At 50.0% G+C, this 23,787-nt stretch overlaps 1 protein-coding gene across 1 annotated transcript in view; it reads left to right on the forward strand.

Moving 5' to 3' along the window:
* Positions 1-23,787, forward strand: part of DNAH1 (dynein axonemal heavy chain 1) — a 144,833-nt gene that overhangs the window by 82,139 nt on the left and 38,907 nt on the right. Inside the window, exons 54-64 of the mRNA XM_065408329.1 lie at positions 169-354; positions 8,138-8,329; positions 10,266-10,433; positions 12,734-12,925; positions 13,468-13,599; positions 14,185-14,310; positions 15,701-15,820; positions 17,312-17,461; positions 17,809-17,969; positions 18,943-19,168; positions 19,270-19,465. Coding sequence (XP_065264401.1) covers positions 169-354; positions 8,138-8,329; positions 10,266-10,433; positions 12,734-12,925; positions 13,468-13,599; positions 14,185-14,310; positions 15,701-15,820; positions 17,312-17,461; positions 17,809-17,969; positions 18,943-19,168; positions 19,270-19,465 — 1,849 coding nt within the window. The remainder of the gene's footprint in view (positions 1-168; positions 355-8,137; positions 8,330-10,265; positions 10,434-12,733; positions 12,926-13,467; positions 13,600-14,184; positions 14,311-15,700; positions 15,821-17,311; positions 17,462-17,808; positions 17,970-18,942; positions 19,169-19,269; positions 19,466-23,787) is intronic.

Below are 23,787 nucleotides of genomic sequence, written 5' to 3' on the forward strand. Positions count from 1 at the left end.
ACACACACACACACACACACACACACACACACACACACACACACTCTGTAGTCGGAAACACTGGATGTTGTCAATGAAAACAAGGCCCTGAGCCAAGCAGCGCAGGTGCATCAGTTCAGGCCTTTGGAAAACGGTGCCCTTGTTCTGAGTCTGTGTCTGGCACTGCAGGTGGACACGGCCGTGGCGGAGGAGACTCGAAATGCTGTGCAGGCTGAAGAGATGAAAGCCAAAGTAAAAGCTCAGACAGCCCAGGCCATTGCAGACGATGCCCAGAAGGACCTGGCAGAAGCTCTCCCTGCACTGGACGCTGCGCTAGCCAGCCTAAGAAACCTTAACAAAAATGATGTCACGGAGGTAATAGAAGGTGGAGGGAATTAATGCTTTTCGTGAGTATGTCTTTCTTGTGCAGCCTTCTCTGAATCACTGTGTCAACGAGTGCCCCTAGGCACTGTGTTATGGAGCAAGGCTGCATCATAGCTGTAAAGGACACTAGCAGGAGAATCCATACATATGCACAAATCTGCAATCTCCTTTCTGAAGCCATGACTGGGTTCTAGCATTCAGGATTCCTGGTCCTTTAAAAATCTTAAAGTACATTTTTGTAGAGCCTTACCATGCTGAGATGCCCAGCAGCTTCACAGTAATGTTTACTAATGTGAATCCATATCATTAGAAAAGATGAGCCCGGGGAATAACAATGGGTAGGGCCCTACCAAATTTACAGTCCATTTTGGTCAATTTCACTGTGGTAGGATTTTAAAAATCATAAATTTCATGACTTCAACTATTTAAATCTGAAGTGTCACAGTGTTGTAATTGTAGGGGTTCTGACCCAAAAAGGAGTTGTGGGCGGGTCACAAGGTTATTGTAGGAGGGGTTGCGGTACTGCTACCCTTACTTCTGCACTGCTGCTGGCCAAAGAGTGGAGGCTGCTGGCCAGGAGCTCAGCTCTGAAGGCAGAGCTGCCACCAGCAGCAGCACAGAAGTAAGGTTGCCATGGTATGGTATTGCCAATCCTTCTGGACAGCTGCCTGCAGAGCTGGGCCCTCAGTCAGCAGCCGCCACTCTCTGGCCACCCAGCTCTGAAAGCCGCAGCGCAGAAGTAAGAGTGGTATGGAAAAATATTTCCACCCTTACTTCTGTGCTGCTACTCTGCTCTCCAGCCACCCAGCTCTGAAGGCAGTGCAGAAGTAAGGGTGGCAATACCACAACCCCCCCTAAAACTCTCTTTTGGGTCAGGACCCCCAATTTGAGAAACGCTGGTCTCCCCCGTTAAATCTGTATAGTATAGGGTAAAAGCAGACAACGGACCAGATTTCACGGGGGCGGGAAGAGACCAGATTTCACAGTCCGTGACGCATTTTTCAGGGCCATGAATTTGGTAGGGCCTTAACAATGGGATTTGGAGCAGTCACATTGAAGTCACCATTTCAAAAGCTGCCCAGGCAAACAGTGATCAAAGAGTTGGCTACCAGGTGAAAGCATTTTAGTGGCTTTGCGAAATGGATCTAAGTGAGCTAATGACATTAGGAACTGGACCAGCATCCACAGAGAATCATAGGACTTTGGAAGGGACCTCGAGAGGTCATCTAGTCCAGTGCCCTGCACTCATGGCAGGACTAAGTATTATCTTGACCATCCCTGATATCTCTAACCATCATGACAAGCAGCAGCCCCTTACCCCCTAAGGCAAGTGATGAACAGCCATATAGGTTTGGCTACCTGTACCCATCCAAGTGGTCTTATCTCAGCAGGGAGAACTGGCTCTTAAACAGTCCAATCACTTGCACAATCTAGATGCAGACTATTAAATAACAGCTTTAGTCACAGTCCTCTCACTCCTAGCCAGCACATGCAGCTAGCTGGTCTGCCTTCAGTATTTTTAGGCTGTCTATAGGACACCAGGGATGATGTGTTATTGTGAGCAGATGCCAACTGTCCACACCATCATGGTATAATAGGCTGGTTAGATCAGGTTTGGAGGTTTAATGGCAGGGCAGCTTAATATAGCTTGCACTGCTGCTACAGGAGCTCTCTCTCTTCTCTGGCCAGAGAGGACTTCAGTGTAGATGCAGGCTTGAGAGGCTGGACACTAAATATCTTTTTTAAAAAGGGAGGAAGTGAACAGAATTAGCGTGGTTTAATGGAATTCAATAAGTGTCTTTGCTTTAGAGTTAACCACGAAGAAAGGAGGCCCGTTCCTGATTTCAGTAGGTGAGCAGTGCCAAGCAAGCCCACCGTCAAAAAAGCTCTGAGCTAAGCCACACATTTCAGCTCTGGAGCAGTACAGGAAGGAGGTCTTTAGCAGATGGCCTTGGAAAACAAGCTCCCCTTTTCCTTCACAGGGTTGGGTTTGGAGCAGCAGGGGAGATGAGACAGATGGAACCAGAAAGGACAGAGACAGATGCACACATGCCCCTGCCCCATGATTATGAATCAATATCTCATTTGGAAAAATACCATGAAACATGCCTTTATTTTTTACCTGTCCACTGCTGCCCCACTCACACCATCCTTCCAGCCAGCTCTAGCCCACCGCACTGGGTGAGGAGTGTAGAATTCCAGGCACTCACCCCTCCCCTGGTCTGCCCACACAGTGCACTCCCCTTCCTACCCCTCAGCCTCTGTGGGCATAATGCAGAGTTCTGTGAGGTTTCCCACTGTGAATCATGGAAGAGCGTTAACTTCTCTTCACAGTGGCCTGTGCACCATGAGAAACCCACCCACCCTCAGTGACACAGATTTTATACATGGTAGGGGCAGGTTTCCACCCCAGTGTCAACCCCAGGTACAAGCCTCATGGGGGGGGGGGGGGATTTGATCTTTTTACTGTGAGGAGGAGGACAGGACAAAGTAATATGTAACTTATCAGTATAGCAAGGATCTCTGCGATTCTCCACCCTTTGGGGCAAACACTTCCAGAACAGGCAGCAAAAATCTCCTCAACCTGCTCCCTTGGGTGCTGGGTGGAGTTGTTCCATTGCTGAGCCCTAGGAGAAGGCTAAGGCCTGTGTCTCCAGCTGCTGCACCACCTCCCTCAGCCGGTTGGCATCATGGAAGAAGTGCACATAGAGATTGCGCTCCGTTCGCTGGAAGTGGGTCTGCAGGGATTTCCGTTTGGCCTTCAGGTCACTCAGGAGGTCCATCAGCATCTGATAGAGTTTGGCCTGTGTGGCACAGAGTTGCTCCATAGGCTCAGCCAGCTCCTGCAGGGAACGGGGAAAAATCCAAACAACCGTGTTGTGGAAGTGTAGGAAAGGAAAATCCTCCTGCCATTACATTAATGAATCATGGAGCTGAAGGAGAAAGCAGCTCCACACCAGCCTATCAGGATCCCCTATAATCCAAAGGGGATGCTGCAAGCAAAATACAGATACCTCTGCAACATGACCCATGGCTGCTGATTGGCTGGCAAGGTCACATGATTTTAGAAGGCCTCCAGAGAGACCATGTGGAGAAGAAAAGCAAGTGATGACACCACCCCAGGGGTTGGGGGTCCTTGCACACCTGGGCATTCAGCAGTAGTTGATTGGAGTCACTATACATCATCTTATAGAGCATCTCATCATCAGACTCCAGCATGGGGAGCTGGGCTGGGGACACTGCAAGCTGCACCTCCAGCATCCTCTGCTCCTGGCACAGGCGCGAGCCACGGCTTGCCAGTGTCTCGTAGGTGCGGAAGAGTTGCTTCTCCTGGCCCTGCTTCTCCAGCATCTCCCAGAGCCTGAGAGAGGGGGAAAAAGACAACACAGAGTGAGGGCAACAGCCAGAGCTAAGGAGCAATGATTCCCTTAGGGACTGGATGGAGCTAGCACCCCCACATCTCTGGGAGCCCATCAGATTTTGCAGAATTTAAGCCTTCATTTAAAGAGTGTGACTAGCTCTAATGGTTGTGAATAGGAGAGTGCCCAGATGCAGTAGGGTCTGCCTGAACCTCTAGACCGAGAAGATAGCAGCTCCGAGTGAGCTGCTCCCATTCATCTCAATGGGGACGTGCGATCTCTCAATGCCCACGAAAGCAAATCAGGCACACACCTAGGGATTGCCAGACTGGATCGGAACCATGGTCCATCCACTCCATTGTCTTGTCACTAAGAGTAGTCCTCACCAGGTGCTTCATAGACTTCAACTGTCCATTACCAGGTTATCTGCCCACAGAGGAAGTTTCTGTGTCAGCAAAGGGGTTCCAAATAGCTGTAGAACCCACTGGCTGGAGCATGGCTGAACATATGCCCTTGTTGATGCATAGGGAGGGAGATGGGTGTGGAAGGTCCATGCTCCTCCCTATGCCCACAGCTCTGCATCTATCTGGCTGAAATGTCTGCATCATTGGTGCTAGAGACTATTTTTGGTGCAAACCTGGCAGAGGAACAGTTTCATTTTGTAAGACTGGTAAGTCAAACAAGAAGCTTATCTACCCAGTTTCTGGCCCTTCACCTTGTATTATGAGAGGGGAAAAGGAAGCAATAGATTTGCCTTTTCTAGACTATTCATTATTTTGGATCCATCATACTCCCCTCTTCTCCTTCTCTTTTCTAAACATTTCTTCATATGGCAGCATCTCCAGGTCTCTAATAATTTATGACTTACTCCCCCACTGATGGTCATCACGCCTCCTCCCCAACTCCAAGGCAAAGCCATTTTTACCGTATGGTGGTGACATCACTGGGATCTATCAGAGTGCGTGGACAGATCTTGATGTACAGGCTGGAATCCTCAAAGCAGGCGAGCCGCCCTTGTAGATTGGCACTGGCTTCCTGCAGGGCAGCTAACATCTTTTCCAGACAGGTCCCCACCTGCTGCTGCTCCTTCTTCTCCAGCTTCAGTTGCAGCCCCAGCAGCTCCAGACGGCTATGCTGGGCCATCAGCTGCCCCGCAACCTCTTCCTGCTTCAAGGTGGTATACCCAAGGTGAACTGCTTCCCCATCGAGCTCTGCACGCAGGACAGGCAAGTGAAGGAGGTGAGCAGTGGCCTGAAGGAGGGGCACAAGGTGTTGGGTTTGGGTCTGGTCTATATCACTTTGGAGGGCGCACAGCTGCTCCTGGAAGGTGGCTATGTGAAGGCTGAGCTCATCCTCCACCATCTGCAAAGCAGAGCACAACCAAGAGACATGCACTCACAGATATGAAAGGTCTTCCTGAACTCTGCAGAAGCAGCCCTGGGTGGAGCTTTATCTCCCCTTGTAATATATACTGGCTCCTACCCACACCTAAATCAGAGGCTTTCCCACAGCCCATGTGCCACTGCTACTGGAAGGGTGGAGGACAGGAGCAGGGAGAGAGGAAAAGACCCCTACCTTGTTCTCTTTGCTGCTCTTCAGGGCCCTCTCTGCCCACTGCAGTCCAGCCCAGATACCGTCAACTTCTGCTGAGGTGGTGATTAGCTGTTTCTGGCTGCAGATGTAAGCCAGTGCCATGCGCTCCAGCTCCTCCTGGTAGCTGCCTAGGCTCTCTAAGAGCTTGGCTTCAGGACCCCCCATGCTCTCCAATAGCATTATGTGGGCAGCTTCTGCTAGTCCCTTCATCATTTCCTGGCAGCTGTCCTGACCATATAGGGCTTCCACACCCGCAGCCTCTGCTTTGGAGCGGTTGTCCTCTTCTGGCAAGGATTTCTGGGGGACCCCTGCCACTGTCTCCCTGACCAGTTCCTCCTGGGTCTCTACACCCACTTTGGGATCCACCTCACACTCATTGAGACTCCCAATGTTCTCTGGCAGCACAGTCTGAGCTAACCCTGCCGGGGCCTGAGTATCCGGCTTTGCTTGGGAGCTTCCCTGTCTCTTCACTCCCTGTAAGCCTGCCCCCTCAGCATCTGGAGCCTGGGTGGTGCCTGGCAGTGCCTTCTGGATGAATGCCACTAAAGCCCTTGTGGCCAGCTCCTCCAGCTCCATGTAGTGGCCCAGATCTGCTTCAGACATCAGCACCAGAAGCCTCCCATTCCCAGCTTCCCTGTACCACTCCGCCAGCTGGTTTGCTGCCTTGCAGACCTGGCTCAGAACACTGTTGGTTTGAGCATTCTCCATCTCTAAGTCCAGCTGGGCCTTCCTCAGCACCCGGCCCACCTTCCTTTCCTTGTCTGCCAAGTGGCACAGCTCCTGCTTCAGGCTAGCTGCACGGATCTGGAGCTTGTTGCGCCGTCGCAGCTGGCAGGCTCTATGGCTATGCAATGCCTGTGTCTCTCGCTCCAGTGCCTCTAGGGGCAGAGCCTCATCCTCGTACATGGCACCCTTCAACTGCGGGCATTGGCGGCAGGTTTGCAGCACCTGCTCTAGGGCTTCACCTTCCAGAATAGGCTTCCCTGAACTGAGCAGGGTCTGATAGGCTTCCACTTCCCCAGGACTCAGTACATTTTCCTCCCCCACTGTGTTACAGAACCACTCAAGGAACTGCTCCGTCTCAGGACAGTCAAAGAGCCAGTCAAAGTCCTTCTCGTGAAGGGCATCAGCCATGGGGTAGACAGTCTTCAGGGTCTCCACGAACTCTGCCCCTCTGTTGACCGTGTCCAGTAAGAAGCCCCTGGAGCGTCTCCGGGTGAACATGGCAAGAGTAGTTAATGCTGAAAAAAACCAAAAGACATGGTGTATTTCTGTTGTCCCCCCATGGAGGCACAACACTCCCACAGCTCTGCTCAGCAGCCACCAGATCTACCCTGTGCAGCACTCTCTGGCTCCAGCTCCGGGGAGGACTCCAATCAGTCTCTTCTCCAGCTCTGAAGACAAAGCCCTGAGTTCAGGGCACACCTTCCAGCAACCCCCCCCTCAGGGCAGCAAGAGATCAATAGGAAAACCCAGGGAGTCAAGCAGTGAACCCACCCTCACTGCCCATTGTCTCAGGCCTATTGGCTGAACCCATCTGAACACACCAGGTCTGTGTGGGATCCAGGGGTTTTCTAATGAAGGCAGATCATGTAGCTACCGCGCAGTAGCATTTACAGCCCTAAGGAAAGTGGAGAGATACCCATCCCAAAGGATCAAGGACAGGCTCCTGGTAATACTCACCAGCACTATCGTTCCTACTTAAATCTACCAGCACTTGAAGGCCTCACTTAAATGAGTCTTTCCTCATCAATCATGCTGATTTCACCTGTAGCCATGAGAGCCCCCGACCCCCTCTCCTGGATCAGAAGCCACACCTGCTGGTTCAGGTGAGATGCTTTACCAATCATTGTATTCAGTAATAATTTTGCTCATGGCCTTAGCACTGAAAGAATGACAAAGCAGAAACCCCAAACCCTGTAAGACAGACTGTGTAGCCTGAATAAAAAGGAGGGATAATTACATAGGGGTAAGAAATCATAACATGCATGCTAAGGTTCTGATTAGGTATAGGCAGTAGTTAGATTATATCCCACCTCACACACCACTGAGATCACTAGCTAGTGATATCATGTGCCTCACGTCACTATTTTACAGAGTGTACGAATGACCAGTATGCATGGCATAAAATCTGCTTGTATGTTAAACACAAGTCAGCACATGGGTGAGAGATCCTGAGTTGGGGGAATGGCTATAGCAGTGATACAGAGAATCCTGCCAAATAGAGACAATCAACTCTTACACTGTTGAGAATCAGCAAACCCAGATTTAAAGGGACATTGTAAAGTTCACCATCATGGGGGAAGTGGTGTCTGGCAATCTGAACAGAGAACTTAGTGTTTCCCTGGATGTGGTTCCTGGCTGTGCCACTGACTGACTCTATGGCCTTGGGCAAGTTTCTCCACCCCTCTACATGCACTGTATGGAAGGTTGTGGTAAGAAATTCCACTTTGGATAGTATATGACAATAATACAGAATTCAGTCCCCTTCCTGTGTCAAAAGCTGGGCTGGGCAAACTGGTGTTCCCTAGTGCTAAGGGAAGGAGTTACATCTCCACATTGGTGCCATGAAGGGACCCTCACCACCCCTGTGAAGAAGACCCTTCTTCAAACACAGGGGCCATATAAACAGAGACCACCTTTTTAGGCCTACACACAAGGAGACAGAGTTAAAGCTCCTAGTGCTTAATTGCTCAGCCCTTATGTGGCATCAGCACCATCTATTTTTGGCATGCAATAGTTGCCAATATGCAGTGCAGAAAATCAGGTTAAGGGCTGTGTTGACCAACTCCCCATCTTACAGGGACACTTATTTTTTCTAGGTGCGAGCTATGCAGAGACCTCCCCTTGGGGTGAAGATGGTGATTGAAGCTGTCTGTATTATGAAAGGAATCAAGCCCAAGAAAGTGGCTGGAGACAAGCCAGGCTCTAAGATGGATGACTACTGGGAGCCGGGCAAGGGCCTTCTTCAGGACCCAGGGAAGTTCCTGGAAAGCCTGTTTAAATTTGATAAGGTAAGTAATGGCAGAAGGCAGAGGGATGGTCATGTAATTGGAACTCAGGGATCTGTCCACCCTTGAGTGCCCCAAAAGTCAGAAGGGATGTGCTAGGCCTACAGGTAATGAGCTGACGTTATGGGTGATGGTATTATGCCAGAAACAGATAATTGGAGCCAACTTTCAGCCCAGAAGCCACTAAGGGCAGTACATTTTAAGGAGTGTGAAGGGGATGCTAGGGTACATGGCCTAGGGTGGGGATTCACTTTTGCTAGATAATCAGTGGTTCTTGCATGGTTTTGTTGTTTGATCACCTTGGGCAACAAGAAATTATTAAAGACATAATAAATTTCCCCCTTCTGATTCTCTCCTTGCCTTGCTCAGGAGCAGCGTTGGAGCACACACAACTGCAGTTCTAGAAAGGTGGTTCCCTAGTCTTGCACAAGGAGATTGTAGCGATGCAGGACTCACCCTGCAGCACCTCCTGCAGGTCATCCAGGGAATTAGCTTGTCCAGCCTTTGGGACACCCTCTGCAGGCCAATGTCCCACTTGTCGCTGGCCCCTGTGTCCCTCCCAGACCCCAGTGCCCCTTTAGCTTGGGTGCTGCCTCCTGGAAGTACCCCCACTCTCTGGGCTCCCCTCCCAGGGGAATCCCCACCCTCTATCCCCACCTTGCCTCAGTGTTCACTGCCAGTCCTCATCTAGCCCCAGCACACTGGGACAGACTGCAGTCTATAAACCACTCATCATCAGCAAGGGGGGTTTGAACCTGCTGCCTCCGCCTACCCCCAGGCTGCACCCCCAGTACCTATTTGGCCTTAGACAAGGCCTGCAGCATGGGGGTTTTCCAAGCAGGAGTTCCCCAGCTCCCTTGCCCTATTCCCCAGCACTGCTCTACTCCAGTACCTTTCAGTTCCCAGACAGCCAGGTCCTCCCCTCTCTACCACTAGAGAGGGACTACCTGTGCGTCTGGCTCACAGCCTTTTATATGGCCAGCTGTGCCTGATTGGGGTGAGGCCAGGCTGTGGCTGCTTCCCCACTCAGCCCAGCTTTTCCCCTGCCACAGCCCTCTCCCAGGGCTGTTTTAAGCCCTTCAGGGCAGGAGCAGGGGACCACCCCGCTACAGAGATGAACAAGGAGCCATCATGCCTCTGTGCTGCAACAGTTTATTTTGTAAAGCTCTTAAGTGTCAGCAACACCACAGAAGCATAACTGTCCAGCCCAGAACCCAGTGGCTGCAGTGCTTGGGAAGTCCGGGCTCACAAGCAGTCTTGGACCTCTCACTACATAGCAAGTGGAGCTGAGATTCCATAGCTTTCTTGGGGTCTAGCAGGAGGATGATTATCTGCTCACTACCCCCAGGTTTCTGGTTAGCTGGTTCAATCAGCAGCAGTGACATAATAGGAGTCCATGTGTTCCCTCTCCTGGTGGGAGGATAACTGTAGCACTTGCTGTGGTCTGGCAGGAATGGGGGAGTTAGAGGCTGAAGAAAGGTCAGTGAGGACTGTGTCTGAGGATACGGGAGATGCTTGCAGCCCTGTTTGAACTGGCCTGCATTTAGTACCCGACATAGCAAGGAAAGACATTCACTTACAGGGCTTGTGATCAGGACTAGGATAACACAAAGATAAAGAGAAACACAATTATTTTAGCCAGATTTTCCTGTTCTACAAAAACCTGCTTAACCACAAGATTATTTTTCTGCAGCCACAAAGACTGAATAAACAGAGACTGATTCACCTTCATCCAAATAATAAGTGAGGGAAGGGCACCAGCATGGACAGAGGGGCAGCACACAGACGGTTTCACACAACAGCAGCATGGGATTTCACACTGTCCTGCTCATAGCACTCTAAGCCCTTCACTCTCTCACTGCGAGATCTCCCACTGGCCCCCTAATGCTCTCAGCCCTTTGCTCACCATCTCTCACCCCCCCCCCATCATTCCTTCCAGGACAACATTGCAGATTCAGTAATTAAAGCCATCCAGCCGTATATTGACAACGAGGAGTTTCAACCAGCAGCCATAGCCAAAGTATCCAAAGCCTGCACCTCCATCTGCCAGTGGGTGCGTGCCATGCACAAATACCACTTTGTGGCCAAAGGAGTGGAACCAAAGCGGGTAAGAGCATTGCTTGTGTGTGACACACTGGGGTACATGGCACCTGGTGAGCCTGGAATAAGGGCTTGCCTACATTTACAGCGCTGTACCCCTGCAGCTGTGCTGCTGTAGAATGTAGTGAAGATGCTACATATGCTGATGGGTGGAGGTACTCCACCTCCCTGAGAGGCGGTAGCTGTGTTGACAGGAGAAGTCCTCTGAGCCACATAGCGCTGTCTACACCAGCGTTTAGGTCAGTGAATCTGCATTGCTCAGGGGTGTGGCTTTTCCATTAAAGTGAATGGGACTTACAGCCCTTCCTGGTGGGAGGTAGTGAAAACTGCCAGCCACGTGGGAGAGACCAGAGAGTATTTAAAAATGAACAGAACAAAGAGTCTGAGCCCAAGCGCGGGGAACCAGGTATGAAATGTTAGCCCAGAACAGGCCCTCTGGAGGAATATAGCAATCCCAGCAAAATCCCTTATCCCAAACATCCCCAAAACTAATACTTTGACCAGTGCAAACTGTATTTAGAGGAGCTCCCCATATCCCACTTGTATTTTAACTTAATGCTCTCTACTGGGGGTGGGGGGCAGGGAGGAAGGGGAATGCAACCTGGGCCAGCTCCTCAGCTGGGTGTCAATCAACATGGCTCCACTGAAGTCAGAGCAGTGCTGATTTACACCCACTGAGGAGGTAGCCCCTGAATCCTGCTTTACTACTTGGCTTGTGGGCTGCAGTTAGGGTGACCAGACAGCAAATGTGAAAAATCAGGACGGGGGTGGGGGGTAATAGGAGCCTATATAAGAAAAAGCCCCAAAAATCGGGACTGTCCCTATAAAATCGGGACATCTGGTCACCCTAGCTGCAGTAGCCATCTGGAGACTGAGCAGGTAGTTGGATGGGAATTGAAAAAAAGTTATAAAATCATCGCATCACCGCACAAATCTACTCCTCCATCCTCCTGTGATGGCAGCGAAGAACACCAGCGATCTTTCATTTGCTTGTCAAAATAATTACACGCCTAGGCCAGCTAGAGAGTTTGCAAGGTTACTCCAGAAACTTTGGGCCCCCCCATCCCAAGTTCCACCCCTTTGGAGGTTGTCAAGCAATGATCCAAGAGTGTCTAAGCTGGATCCTCAGCTGGTGTAGCTCTGCATAGCTCTGATTTACAGCAGCTGAGGAGCTGGCCCATGTCTCCCTCTAGCTGTAAGAACCAGCTGGTGGCTTTTTTCAGGGGTAAAGAGTTGATGTGGGTTTAGACTATTGCATTTTATGATTAAGTGTTTGGTGGCGAGGCAGACATTGCTCTGTGCCCACAGAGGGCCTACCTTCCCCTCCTCAGCACATGCACTCTAGAAGGGGGTAAGGGCACAGGGCCCTTGTGCGATGCGGGGGAAAGTTTAGATGCCGTATTTGTCACTGGATTTTTTGTACAGAAGGTAAAATGTAAGTTTGTGGTTTAGAGACAATTGTGGTCTAGGGGGTTAAACTTTCATTCTAATCCTGGCTCAGACAGCAATTCTTTTGTGAGCTTGGGCAAGTCACCATGTATCTGCTTCAGTTTCCCTATATATCAAGGGGCGATAATATTCACCTGTCTCTAGGGGAGTTTGAGGAGTGATTAGTTGATATTTGTGTAGTGTTTTGAACATGGAAAGTGCTACCGTTGTATTATTATTATTTTAGTTCCTGTGGAACACTATCATTTTCAAGCACCTTATTGCCCTTGGAGAGGTCTTGGTGCTGTGTTTCCTGGTTAGAGCTCCCCAAACGTCTATTTGTCACCAAACTATAGTCTGTTTTCTCTGCAGAGTCAGGATTTGTGTGTGGGGGAGGGGGATAACAGTAAATAACAGTGCTTAATTCACGTCTGTGGCCGCTACTACTAACAGCAAATCAGGTTCCTAACAGCCAGTGGTTAATCTTGATAGACCTGACCCTGAAAGATATTGGGCCCCCAGCTCTTTCCCCCAGTGGTTTCAGAGACACCTGGGAATGCTCAGCATCTTTGAACCTCAGGCTGTTTATTTGGGTTCCTAAACACTAAAGTAGGTTCTTAATGTTAAACACCCTATTAGCCCAAGTAGCTTGGCCAAGGCAGTGGTGAATTAAGCTATGGGTTGGATAAGCCAAGGCCCACGGTACCTTGGAGATGGGATAGTGGGAAAGCAGTAGCATTCAGGGGTGGGGGTGCTGAATTCTGACTGCATAGCATGAATAGCCTAGGTAGTTTCTTATGAATATAGTCCAGCTCTAAGCCCTCTCCCTTGGTGGTGGAAGTCTGATCTGGAGTTCCAATGCATCTTCTATTTTCACAGCAAGCCTTGCGGGAGGCAGAAGAGGACCTGCAGGTCACTCAGAAGATCCTTGATGAAGCCAAGGACCGCCTGAGAGAAGTGGAGGATGGCATTGCCACCCTGCAGGCCAAGTACAGGAGCTGCATCGCCAAGAAGGAGGAACTGGAGATGAAGTGTGAGCTGTGTGAGCAGAGGCTGGGCCGGGCTGACAAGGTGAAGGATGGAGCCAAATTCCGACATCAATTCCATGGCAAACATGCTTTTGGCATATTCCTTACTAGTAATGAGACATGCTGCTTGGGGGCTCATGGGGCTAACAATAAAAGTCTCATCTCTACATGCTGCTTCTAATGGCATTTTCTGCCACACAGCTCATACCAGTAACAGGATAGACCCACTGGGCCAGATCCTGGCCCCAACTGTGACAACACAAAGGAGTTAGGAAGCTGGTTTAAACACCCAGCTGCCGATTGCTCTGGTGTGGGAGAATCCCTGGGTGACAAAGCTGTCTTCCCCCACTCCCGTCCCAGCCCCAGTGTGGAGGGTGTGCCTGAGATAGGCCAGGGGCATGACGAGAGCGTCACTAAGCCCTGGCGATATGCAGTGCTTGGGGGGCCATTGTGGCTGATCATAGTTTAAAAGAGTCGTTGGAGCTGTGGCACAGCTAGGGCACCCCTCGTAGGGATGTGGGCCATAGGAATGGGGTTGTGCTATGAGAAAGCTGGATGGTGATCTGGTGTGTGTGGTTATTCCAGTTAATTAATGGCCTGGCAGATGAGAAGGTGCGCTGGCAGGACACAGTCCAGAACCTGGATTATATGATCAACAATATCGCAGGAGATGTGCTGATTTCAGCTGGCTTCGTGGCATACCTGGGCCCTTTCACAGTAAGCAGATAACAGGAGCTCTTTCTTTGAAGGAGCTGAGTACAGCTTTCCACCTCTCTTAATCCCGGGGTCTAGAATTCAGCCTCTCTTCTTTGTTGGTAGATCAGCTTCCAAAAGCTGAAGGGAAAAGCAGATCACTGGGACAAATTCAGCTCTCAATGATGCCAAGGCAGTTGCATTGAAGTTGAAGAGATTGTGCTAGTGTTACAGCACAGAACTCGGTCTGGTGCCCAAGAACTGTCAGGCTCACTACAGTTATCCAATTCAGCTAGTAATCGGACTGCCTGTGGGGTTCCCAAAACCATATTCTCTATGTTTGGCCCTTAAAGAGGGAAGATTTCTGATGCAATTTGAAGGATGTCACCAGCAAGTCTAAACCTTGTAGAGGCTGTCCCATGGAGCACGCGTGCAGCAACCAGGCAAATGGACCTCAAGTTTCCCCCTGGTCTGTTAAAGAGGTTAGGCTGAGCCATGGAGCTGGATTTGAACATGAACAGCAGTCAGAGGGTTGATTTTAAAAGCAAATCACGCCAATGCATAGTTCACACTAGTGTCTAGCTGATGGAGCGTTGCTTCCCTTGGCAGGGCCAATACCGCACAGCACTATGTGAGGACTGGCTAAAGAAACTGGAGGAACACGATGTCCCGCACACCAGGGAGCCAAACTTGATAAGCACTCTGGGAGACCCAGTGAAAATCAGATCATGGCAGGTATGTGGTGGACAAGAGCATTAATGCAAACTGATGTGTTGCATGATGCTAATCCATTCTGTGCAATGAAAACCAAAGGATAATGCCAGGGACAACGCAAAGAGTTTGGATAGCAGGAGCAGCCAGTTCCCTGGCACTAGTGACCAAGGGAGAGATCCCAGAAAGGAGCAACCTGTACAGCTACCAAAAGCACAGGAGCATCCCAGCAAGTGATCCAGCAGGAGCAGCCAAAGGCCAGTTATGTAGGGCACTGATAAGAACAGCACAGCAGTAACTAACACCATACTGTCTGACTGCTTGTACTGATAGCAAATATCTGGAAGAGGTTCCTCTCCCCAGGCAGACCTAGTATAATGAAAGGAAGAATCATCCCAGTCTTCGCCTGTGAATTAGCTGCACCGTGTAATGGATTGCCTGTCTAGAACCATATGGATTCCCACCTATGCTACAGATTTCCCTGTGTTATAACATTGTAGTGCCCTGGCCACGTTCAAACAGCTTTGACTCTGTGGAGGAGACCAAGCCATGTAACCACATATTATGGAATAAAGCTAAAGCCCTGGACCCAAATCCTGAGCTGTTCGCAGCAAGGCCAGTGCAAAAGTGACTTTAAGCCACATTTAATCTTGGCATCAGCCAGCTGCCAGGCTAGCTCCTGGCACATATCAGAGCAGCAGGAGGGCCATTCTACACTAAATGCCCATGCCATCAAGAAGCTGTTCTCGTTGACAGGATAGTGACATAGGGATGTATAGGCCATGTCCCTTCTCCTTGGCTCCCCACCTCATGCTCTACATCACCCAAAGATCCCCCTTCACAATGGGAATCCTCAAGAGGCTGGTTATGGTGACTTTAGAGTTGTTTTGAGCAGTGTAAAGGAACTTTATTGTGGTGGAGGACCTGGCCCTGGTCTCTGCATGTCTGTAACACAGCTCTGTGTCATGGCATGGTTCCCTCCACAAAAGCAAGACCAGATCCTGTTTAAACACTGCTGGTGCTAGCAAGACTCTAACGCAGCTTCTCTGATAGTGAGGAGAGGGCTTTTTGGTGAGAGTGATGTGTTAGAACCATGCTTGGGGAATCTAGCCTAAAAATGGTTTGGCTAGCACATTTCTCAAGAGAAGAATTACTGTCCTCCCTGGTCAGAGAAGCACTGTTAGAACCTTGCTAGCTGCAACGGTGTTTAAGTGTGGTTGTAGTTGGCCAGGTTCTGAGTCCAGTGTGTATAAGATCCATGTGAGTTACTCAGATGTGTGTATCAGACGTTAATGTGCTGTGAGATGGATAGCTCTGCAATTTATCAAACACTGAACTGTGGCAGGAAAGAATGCCTATGTTGTAAGACACAGTTGCTGTTAGACATCTGATGTGCTTTTTCGGCTGTGATCAGATTGCCGGCTTGCCTAATGACACCCTGTCTGTGGAGAATGGAGTAATAACACAGGTTTCACAGCGCTGGACTCACTTCATAGACCCCCAGGGACAAGCCAACAAATGGATCAAGAACTTGGTAAGGGCTTCTACCACTCTTGACAAGTGGGTAGCCAAGTTTGCTGGGATCCTTCCATTGTTCTAGCCTCAGGGTCAGAAGATTCCCAATGGTTCCTTCTATTTTTTTCCCTCCCTCTCTCTTCCTTTCCTTCCTTTTACAATAGACTCTGTTTGGAGCTGTGTATAGAGAGGCCTTAAATCCCTTGGGGGTGGGATTTTTATAGGAAAGGGACAAGGAAAAAATCCAGCCCACCACTGCAAAGCCTCACCCACCCCAGAGTCAGGCAGAATAGATGGGCTTTGCAGTTTGCCTTAAAGGTCCACAGATTCAGGCTACTTTCACTAAGGTGGGAGAAGAGTCCAGGGCCCTCACTGAGCACTCCTGTTGTTTTATACCAAGGGGGCTCCAGCCTGAAACCGTTTCCTGACCATAACTGTGGCAGGATAGCTCAGGGAAGAGAGAGGAAGTCTCCCTTGCGGGCTTTGAGAGGCAGTGTGGCCTAGTGACTAATGTACTGGACTGGGATGCAGGAGACCTGGCCTGTTGGGTGTCTTTGGGCAACTCACTTTAACCGGTCTGTGCCTCAGTTCCCCCCATCTGTAAAGTGGAGATAATGATACTGCCTCTTGTGTAAAGTGCTTTAAAATCTACTGATGAAAAGTGTATAAGAGCTAGGTATTATTATTAGAACCAAAGCACTCACCATGTCTTGTGTTCGCCTGCCGGGAAGCAGTTTGTTCTATATGATCTGCCTCCAGACTCCTGTACATGCGGAGTGTTTCCAGAGAGAGCCGCTGGTGCTTTAAAGTGGTGGAGTTGGGGGGAGGGGATTTAGCAACTTTCCTTACTGCTGCTGCTGCTCCTCTACTCCCTGGAGGCTTCTGTAGTCCCACCTGACTGCTCCTGCCTTGCAGGCTAGTCAGAGGCAGATCTTTGAGCCCTTAAGCACTGAAGGGCAAGGGATTCCACTAAAGTTGCAGCTATGAAAGTAGGAAGTCAGGAAATGCAAAACATACCCATATTACCTTGGCCACATTGCGCTTAGTAGGCATTTGCTACAAGGTCCTGATAGGTAACACAGATGAAGCCTTTGTACTTCCTTTTTTTTTTTTTTTTTTTGTATTTGCAATCTTAATGTTGCAGTAGCACAGTTATTTGTTTAGGCCTGGTCTACACATGGGGGGTGAGCTAAGTCGGTCTAAGTTACGCAACTTCAGCTACGAAAATAGCGAAGCTGAAGTCGAAGTACTTAGAGCTACTTACTGCGGTGTCTTCACTGCAGTAGGTCGACTGCTGTCGCTCCCCCATCTTCTCGCTCTGTGGAGAGTCGACGGGAGAGCACTCAGTGGTCGATTTATCGCATCTTCACTAGACATGATAAATCAACCCCCGGTGGATCGATCACTCTGCCGTAAGTGTAGACATGCCCTAAAGTGCATAAGCAGTTTGGCTCCCCTGCTTTGCCCATCCCTACACTCTAGACTCCCCTCTCACCATCTTGTCCTTCAGGAGAAGGAGAACGGTTTGGAGGTGGCTAAGCTGAGCGACCGGGACTTTCTGCGCAGCTTGGAGAACTCCATTCGCTTCGGAAAGCCGTTCCTGCTGGAGAACGTAGGGGAGGAACTGGATCCGGCTCTCGAGCCCGTCTTGCTGAAACAGGTTCTCCCCTGCTGTTTGTCTGACGAGATGAGCAGGAAGGCTGGCTGGCCTGGAGCTGGGGTGGAGTGGGCTCTCCAGCACTGGCATGAAGAACGGCTTTGTCCTCCCTTAGTGAAGATGTGTCTAGTAAGGTTGAGATTTTGGATGCAAAGAATTTAGATGCTCAGTACAAATTAATGGAAATTGTGCCTCTAAGTCTCCTAAATAGCTTTGAAAATCTTTATCTAGCCAGCCTGCAATGGAGCCAGATTAATAATGGGACTCTCTCTTTGGCAGGCTCTCAACACATCTATGATTTTTAAATGTAGACATTCCGACCTGTGTTGTCCGTGTCCCTCTTTTTACAGACTTATAAACAGCAAGGCAGCACGGTATTGAAGCTGGGCGATACGGTTATTCCATACCATGAGGACTTCAAGATGTACATCACCACCAATCTGCCCAATCCCCACTACACGCCAGAGATCTCCACCAAGCTCACGCTGATTAACTTCACCCTCTCGCCCAGGTAACTGGTCACCCCTTTGTACCAGTAGCCACTGAACAGTTGCAAATATTGGCCACTCTCCTGCTCCTGAGCTATTGAAATCAAACTCAACATGGAGTGAGTAAGGATGGTCCTGTGCTTAGGGTGCGAGCCTGGAATTCTGGAGTTCTGGGTTCAATTTCCTGCCCTGCCACAGACTTCCTGACCTTGGGCAAGTGACTTAGGGGCAGGTCTACACTACAGGGCTAAGTTGACCTAAGTTACGCAACTCCAGCTACGTGAATAACATAGCTGGAGTCGACGTACCTTAGGTCAACCTATTGCAGTGTCTACACCATGCTGGGTTGATGGGATAAACTCTCCCGTCGATTTACCTTATGCTTCTTATTCCAGTGGCATACCGGAGTCAACGGGAGAGCGATTGGTGATCGATTTAGTGGGTCTTCACTAGACCCACTAAATCGACCCTTGGTGGATCGATTGCTGTGCAAAGTGGAGACAAGCCCTTAGTTCCTCTGTGGCTCATGAAGATAATAGCCTTTCTCTGCCACACTGGGGTTTTGTGTGGTACTCAGGGATTATAGTGATGGGGGCCATGTACGTACCATAGATAGTTGCACCATGTGGCTCCAGAGGAGATGGGACATTTAGTTCAGTGGTTCTCAACCACGTGTACGCAGAGGTCTTCCAGGGGGTACATCAACTCATCTAGATATTGGCCTACTTTTACAACAGGCTACATAAAAAGCACTAGCAAAGTCAGTACAAACTAAAATTTCATACAATGACTTGTTTGTACTGTTCTATATACTATACACTGAAATTATTTTATAATTATATGGTAACAAGGAGAACGTAGCAATTTTTCAGTAATAGTGTGCAGTGACACTTTTGTATTTTTGTCTGATTGTGTAAGCAAGTAGTTTTTAAGTAAGGTGAAACTTGGGGGTATGCTCCGACATCCCAGCGATAACATCCAAGGGTTTTGTTACAGTGGCTTGGAAGACCAGTTGCTGGGACAAGTGGTAGCTGAGGAGCGACCGGACTTAGAAGAGGCCAAGAACCAGCTGATCATTAGCAATGCCAAGATGCGACAAGAGCTGAAGGAGATAGAGGATCAGATCCTCTACCGGCTAAGCTCCTCCGAGGGAAATCCTGTCGATGACTTGGAGCTCATCAAAGTGCTGGAGGCATCCAAGCTAAAAGCAGGGGAAATCCAGGTAAGTGACTGATTCACAGGCACAGACACCCAGCCCTGGTCAGTTTAATCCTTTACAGAAACATGAAATGTGCAGCTGTGATCCTCTGAATGGTCCCACAGGCCAAAGTGAAGATTGCCGAGCAGACAGAAAAAGACATCGACATCACTCGTCTGGAGTACGTGCCTGTAGCTGTCCGCACTCAGATCCTTTACTTCTGCGTCTCTGACCTGTCCAACGTTGACCCCATGTATCAGTATTCGCTCGAGTGGTTCCTTAACATCTTCTTGTCCGGAATCACAAACTCCGAGAGAGCAGGTACCTCTGAAGGGTTAGGGTGCTTGCTGTGAAAATGTGATCATTGCACTACTTTGCTCAACACCTGGGGGCAAATTCAGCCCTAGTGTAAGTGTGAGACTTAGGCCTGGTCTACACTACGAGTTTAGGTTGACTTTAGCCGCGTTAAATCGAATTAAGCCTGGACATGTTCACACGACGAAGCCCTTTCTTTCGACTTAAAGGGCCCTTTAAACCGGTTTCTTTACTCCACCTCCAACGAGGGGATTAGCAATAAAATCGGCCTTAGGGGGTCGGAATTGGGGTAGTGTGGACGGAATTCGACGTTATTGGCCTCCGGGAGCTATCCCACAGTGCTTCATTGTGACCGCTCTGGACAGCACTCTCAACTCAGATGCACTGGCCAGGTAGACAGGAAAAGCCCCACGAACGTTTGAATTTCATTTCCTGTTTGCTCAGCGTGGAGAGCACAGGTGACCACGCAGAGCTCATCAGCACAGGTAACCGTGATGGAGTCCCAGGATCGCAAAAGAGCTCCAGCATGGACAGAACGGGAGGTACGAGATCTGCTCGCCATATGGGGAGATGAATCAGTGCTGGCCGAACTCCGAAGCAGTAAACGGAATGGCAAAATATTAGAAAAGGTCTCCAAGGCCATGAAGGAAAGAGGCCATAACAGGGACGCACAGCAGTGCCGCGTGAAAATTAAGGAGCTAAGGCAAGCCTACCACAAAGCCAGAGAAGCAAACGGAAGGTCCGGGGCTGAGCCGCAAACATGCCGCTTCTACGCGGAGCTGCATGCCATTCTAGGGGGTGCAGCCACCACTACCCCAACTGTGTGCTATGACTCCCTCACTGGAGAAACACACAGGGAAGAGGGTTCGGAAGAGGAGGATGGAGGAAATGTAGATAGCTCACAGCCGCAAGGAAGCGGAGAAACCGGTTTCCCCAACAGCCAGGATATGTTTGTCACCCTGGACCTGGAACCAGTAACCCCCGAACTCAACGAAGACCCTGAGGGCACACAGGGGACCTCTGGTGAGTGTACCTTTGTAAATATTACACATGGTTTAAAAGCAAGCGTGTTTAATGATTAATGATTAATTTGCCCTGGCAATCGCGGCCAGTACAGCTACTGGAAAAGTCTGTTAACGTGTATGGGGATGGAGCGGAAATCCTCCAGGGACATCTCCAGAAAGCTCTCCTTCATGTACTCCCAAAGCCTTTGCAAAAGGTTTCTGGGGAGGGCTGCCTTATCCCGTCCGCCATGGTAGGACACTTTACCACGCCAGGCCAGTAGCACGTAGTCTGGAATCATTGCATAACAAAGCATGGCAGCGTATGGTCCCGGTGTTTGCTGGCATGCAGACAACATCCATTCCTTATCTCTCTTTGTTATCCTCAGGAGAGTGATATCATTCACGGTCACCTGGTTGAAATGGGGTGATTTTATTAAGGGGACATTCAGAGGTGCCCGTTCCTGCTTTGCTGAACAGAAATATTCCCCGCTGTTAGCCACGCAGTGGGGGGAGGGGTGAAGTGATCATCCCAGAGAATTGGGTGTGGGGGAGGGGAATTAGTTGGGTTTGTGCTGCATGTTAACCCTGAAACCGCAGCCCCTCCTTTTACATTGCAAACCCATTTTAAATGGCCAACCCAACGGGTGCTTGGTATGGGAAATGAGAGCACTAATGTTTGAAACCATTCCCACATGTTAAGAAGGTTAAAAAAGCCAAAAGACTGTGTCTTACCATGGCTGCCTGCAAGCTGAAATCTGTGGCCTGGCACTGCGTGAGTGATCTCTCACACCAAACCGGCAGACCCTCAATATAAGAGGAAAAATGCGACCTTGTAACGAAAGCACATGTGCTGTGTAATGTGAACAGCAAAATTTAACGTGAAAGAGTGTACCCATTGTTCTCTAAAATGTGTCTTTTTAACCACCTCTCCCTTCTCCTCCACCAGCTGCAAATCTTTCTCCTTCACAGAGGCTAGTGAAGATTAGGAAGAGGAAGCGAAGGACACGTGATGACATGTTTACAGAACTACAGACTGCCTCCAACGCTGACAGAGCACAGCAGAATGCGTGGAGGCAGTCAATGACTGATTATAGAAAAGCCCAATATGAACGAGAGGAGAGGTGGCGTGCTGAATCGCGGGATGAACAGAGCAAGTTGCGGGCTGAAGATAATAGGTGGCGTCAGCTTGCAGACAGAAGGCAAGAGTCGATGCTCCGGCTGCTGGAGCATCAAACTGATATGCTCCAGCGTATGGTTGAGCTGCAGGAAAGGCAGCAGGAGCAGAGACCGCCGCTACAGCCCCTGTGTAACCAACAGCCCTCCTCCCCAAGTTCCATAGCCTCCTCACCCAGACGCCCAAGAACCTCCGGCCACCCAGTCACTCCACCCCAGATGATTGCCCTAGCATCAGAAGGCTGGCCTTCAATAAGAGTTAAAGTTTTAAACTGCAGTGTGTCCTTTTCCTTCCCTCCTCCCCCACCCATCCCGGGCTACCTTTGCAATTATCCCCCTAGTTGTGGGCTGAATTAATAAAGAATGCATGAACGTGAAGTAACAATGACTTTATTGCCTCTGCAAGTGGTGCTCGCAGGGGGGAGGGTAGGGGAGGGTGGGGTGGTTGGTTTACACGGAAGTAGAGTTAACCGGGGAGGGGCGGAGGGTTCATCAAGGAGAAACAAACAGAAGTTTCACACCGTAGCCTGGGCAGTCACAAAACTCGTTTTCAAAGCTTCTCTGATGTGCACCGCGCCATGCTGTGCTCCTCTAACCGCCCTGGTGTCTGGCTGCGCGTAATCAGCGGCCAGGCGATTTGCCTCAACCTCCCACCCCGCCATAAATGTCTCCCCCTTACTCTCACAGATATTGTGGAGCACACAGCAAGCAGCAATAACAATGGGGATATTCCTTTCGCTAAGGTCTGAGCGAGTCAGTAAGCTGCGCCAGCGCGCTTTTAAACGCCCAAATGCACATTCCACCACCATTCGGCACTTGCTCAGCCTGTAGTTGAACAGGTCCTGACTCCTGTCCAGGCTGCCTGTGTAGGGCTTCATGAGCCATGGCATTAAGGGGTAGGCTGGGTCCCCAAGGATCACGATAGGCATTTCAACATCCCCAACGGTTATTTTCTGGTCCGGGAAGAAAGTCCCTTCCTCCAGCTTTTGAAACAGAGCAGACTGCCTGAAGACGCGAGCATCATGTACCCTTCCCGGCCAGCCCACGTTGATGTTGGTGAAACGTCCCTTGTGATCCACCAGGGCTTGCAGCAGCATTGAAAAGTACCCCTTGCGGTTTATGTACTCGGTGGCTTGGTGCTCCGGTGCCAAGATAGGGATATGGGTTCCGTCTATCGCCCCACCACAGTTTGGGAATCCCATTGCAGCAAAGCCATCCACTATGGTCTGCACGTTTCCCAGAGTCACTACCCTTGATATCACCAGGTCTCTCATTGCCCTGGCAGCTTGGATCACAGCAGCCCCCACAGTAGATTTGCCCACTCCAAATTGATTCCCGACTGACCGGTAGCTGTCTGGCGTTGCAAGCTTCCACAGGGCTATCGCCACTCGCTTCTCAACTGTGAGGGCTGCTCTCATCTTGGTATTCTGGCGCTTCAGGGCAGGGGAAAGCAAGTCACAAAGTTCCATGAAAGTGCCCTTACGCATGCGAAAGTTTCGCAGCCACTGGGAATCGTCCCACACCTGCAGCACGATGCGGTCCCACCAGTCTGTGCTTGTTTCCCGGGCCCAGAATCGGCGTTCCACGGCATCAACCTGCCCCAGGAACACCATAATTTCCACATTGCTGGGGCCTGTGCCTTGTGAGAGGTCTATGTCCATGTCAATTTCCTCATCACTCTCGTGGCCGCGCTGCAATCGCCTCCTCGGCTGGTCCTGGTTTTGCTTTGGCATGTCCTGGCTCTGCATATACTCCAGGACAATGCGCGTAGTGTTCATAGTGCTCATAATTGCCGCGGTGATCTGAGCGGGCTCCATGATCCCAGTGCTAGCTATGGCGTCTGGTCTGAAAAAAGGCGCAAAACTAATATCTGACGGACCAGGGGAAGGAGGGAGGGAGGGAGGGGCGAGTGATGACATGGCGTACAGGTACAGGGAATTAAAATCAAGAAAGGTGGCTGTGCATCAGGGAGAAACACAAACATCTGTCACACAGAATGGCCCCCCCAAAGATTGTACTCAAAAGCCTGGGTTTAGCAGGACGTTGATTTGACAGAGGGAGGGGGGAAGCAAATGAATACAGAACAAATCTATTTTTTACATCTTAAGACGACGGTGCAGCATGACTGATAGCCCTCGGCATCTTCTGGGT

The sequence above is a fragment of the Emys orbicularis genome, chromosome 7 (assembly GCF_028017835.1).
Source record: "Emys orbicularis isolate rEmyOrb1 chromosome 7, rEmyOrb1.hap1, whole genome shotgun sequence".
Taxonomy (NCBI): Eukaryota; Metazoa; Chordata; order Testudines; family Emydidae; genus Emys; species Emys orbicularis.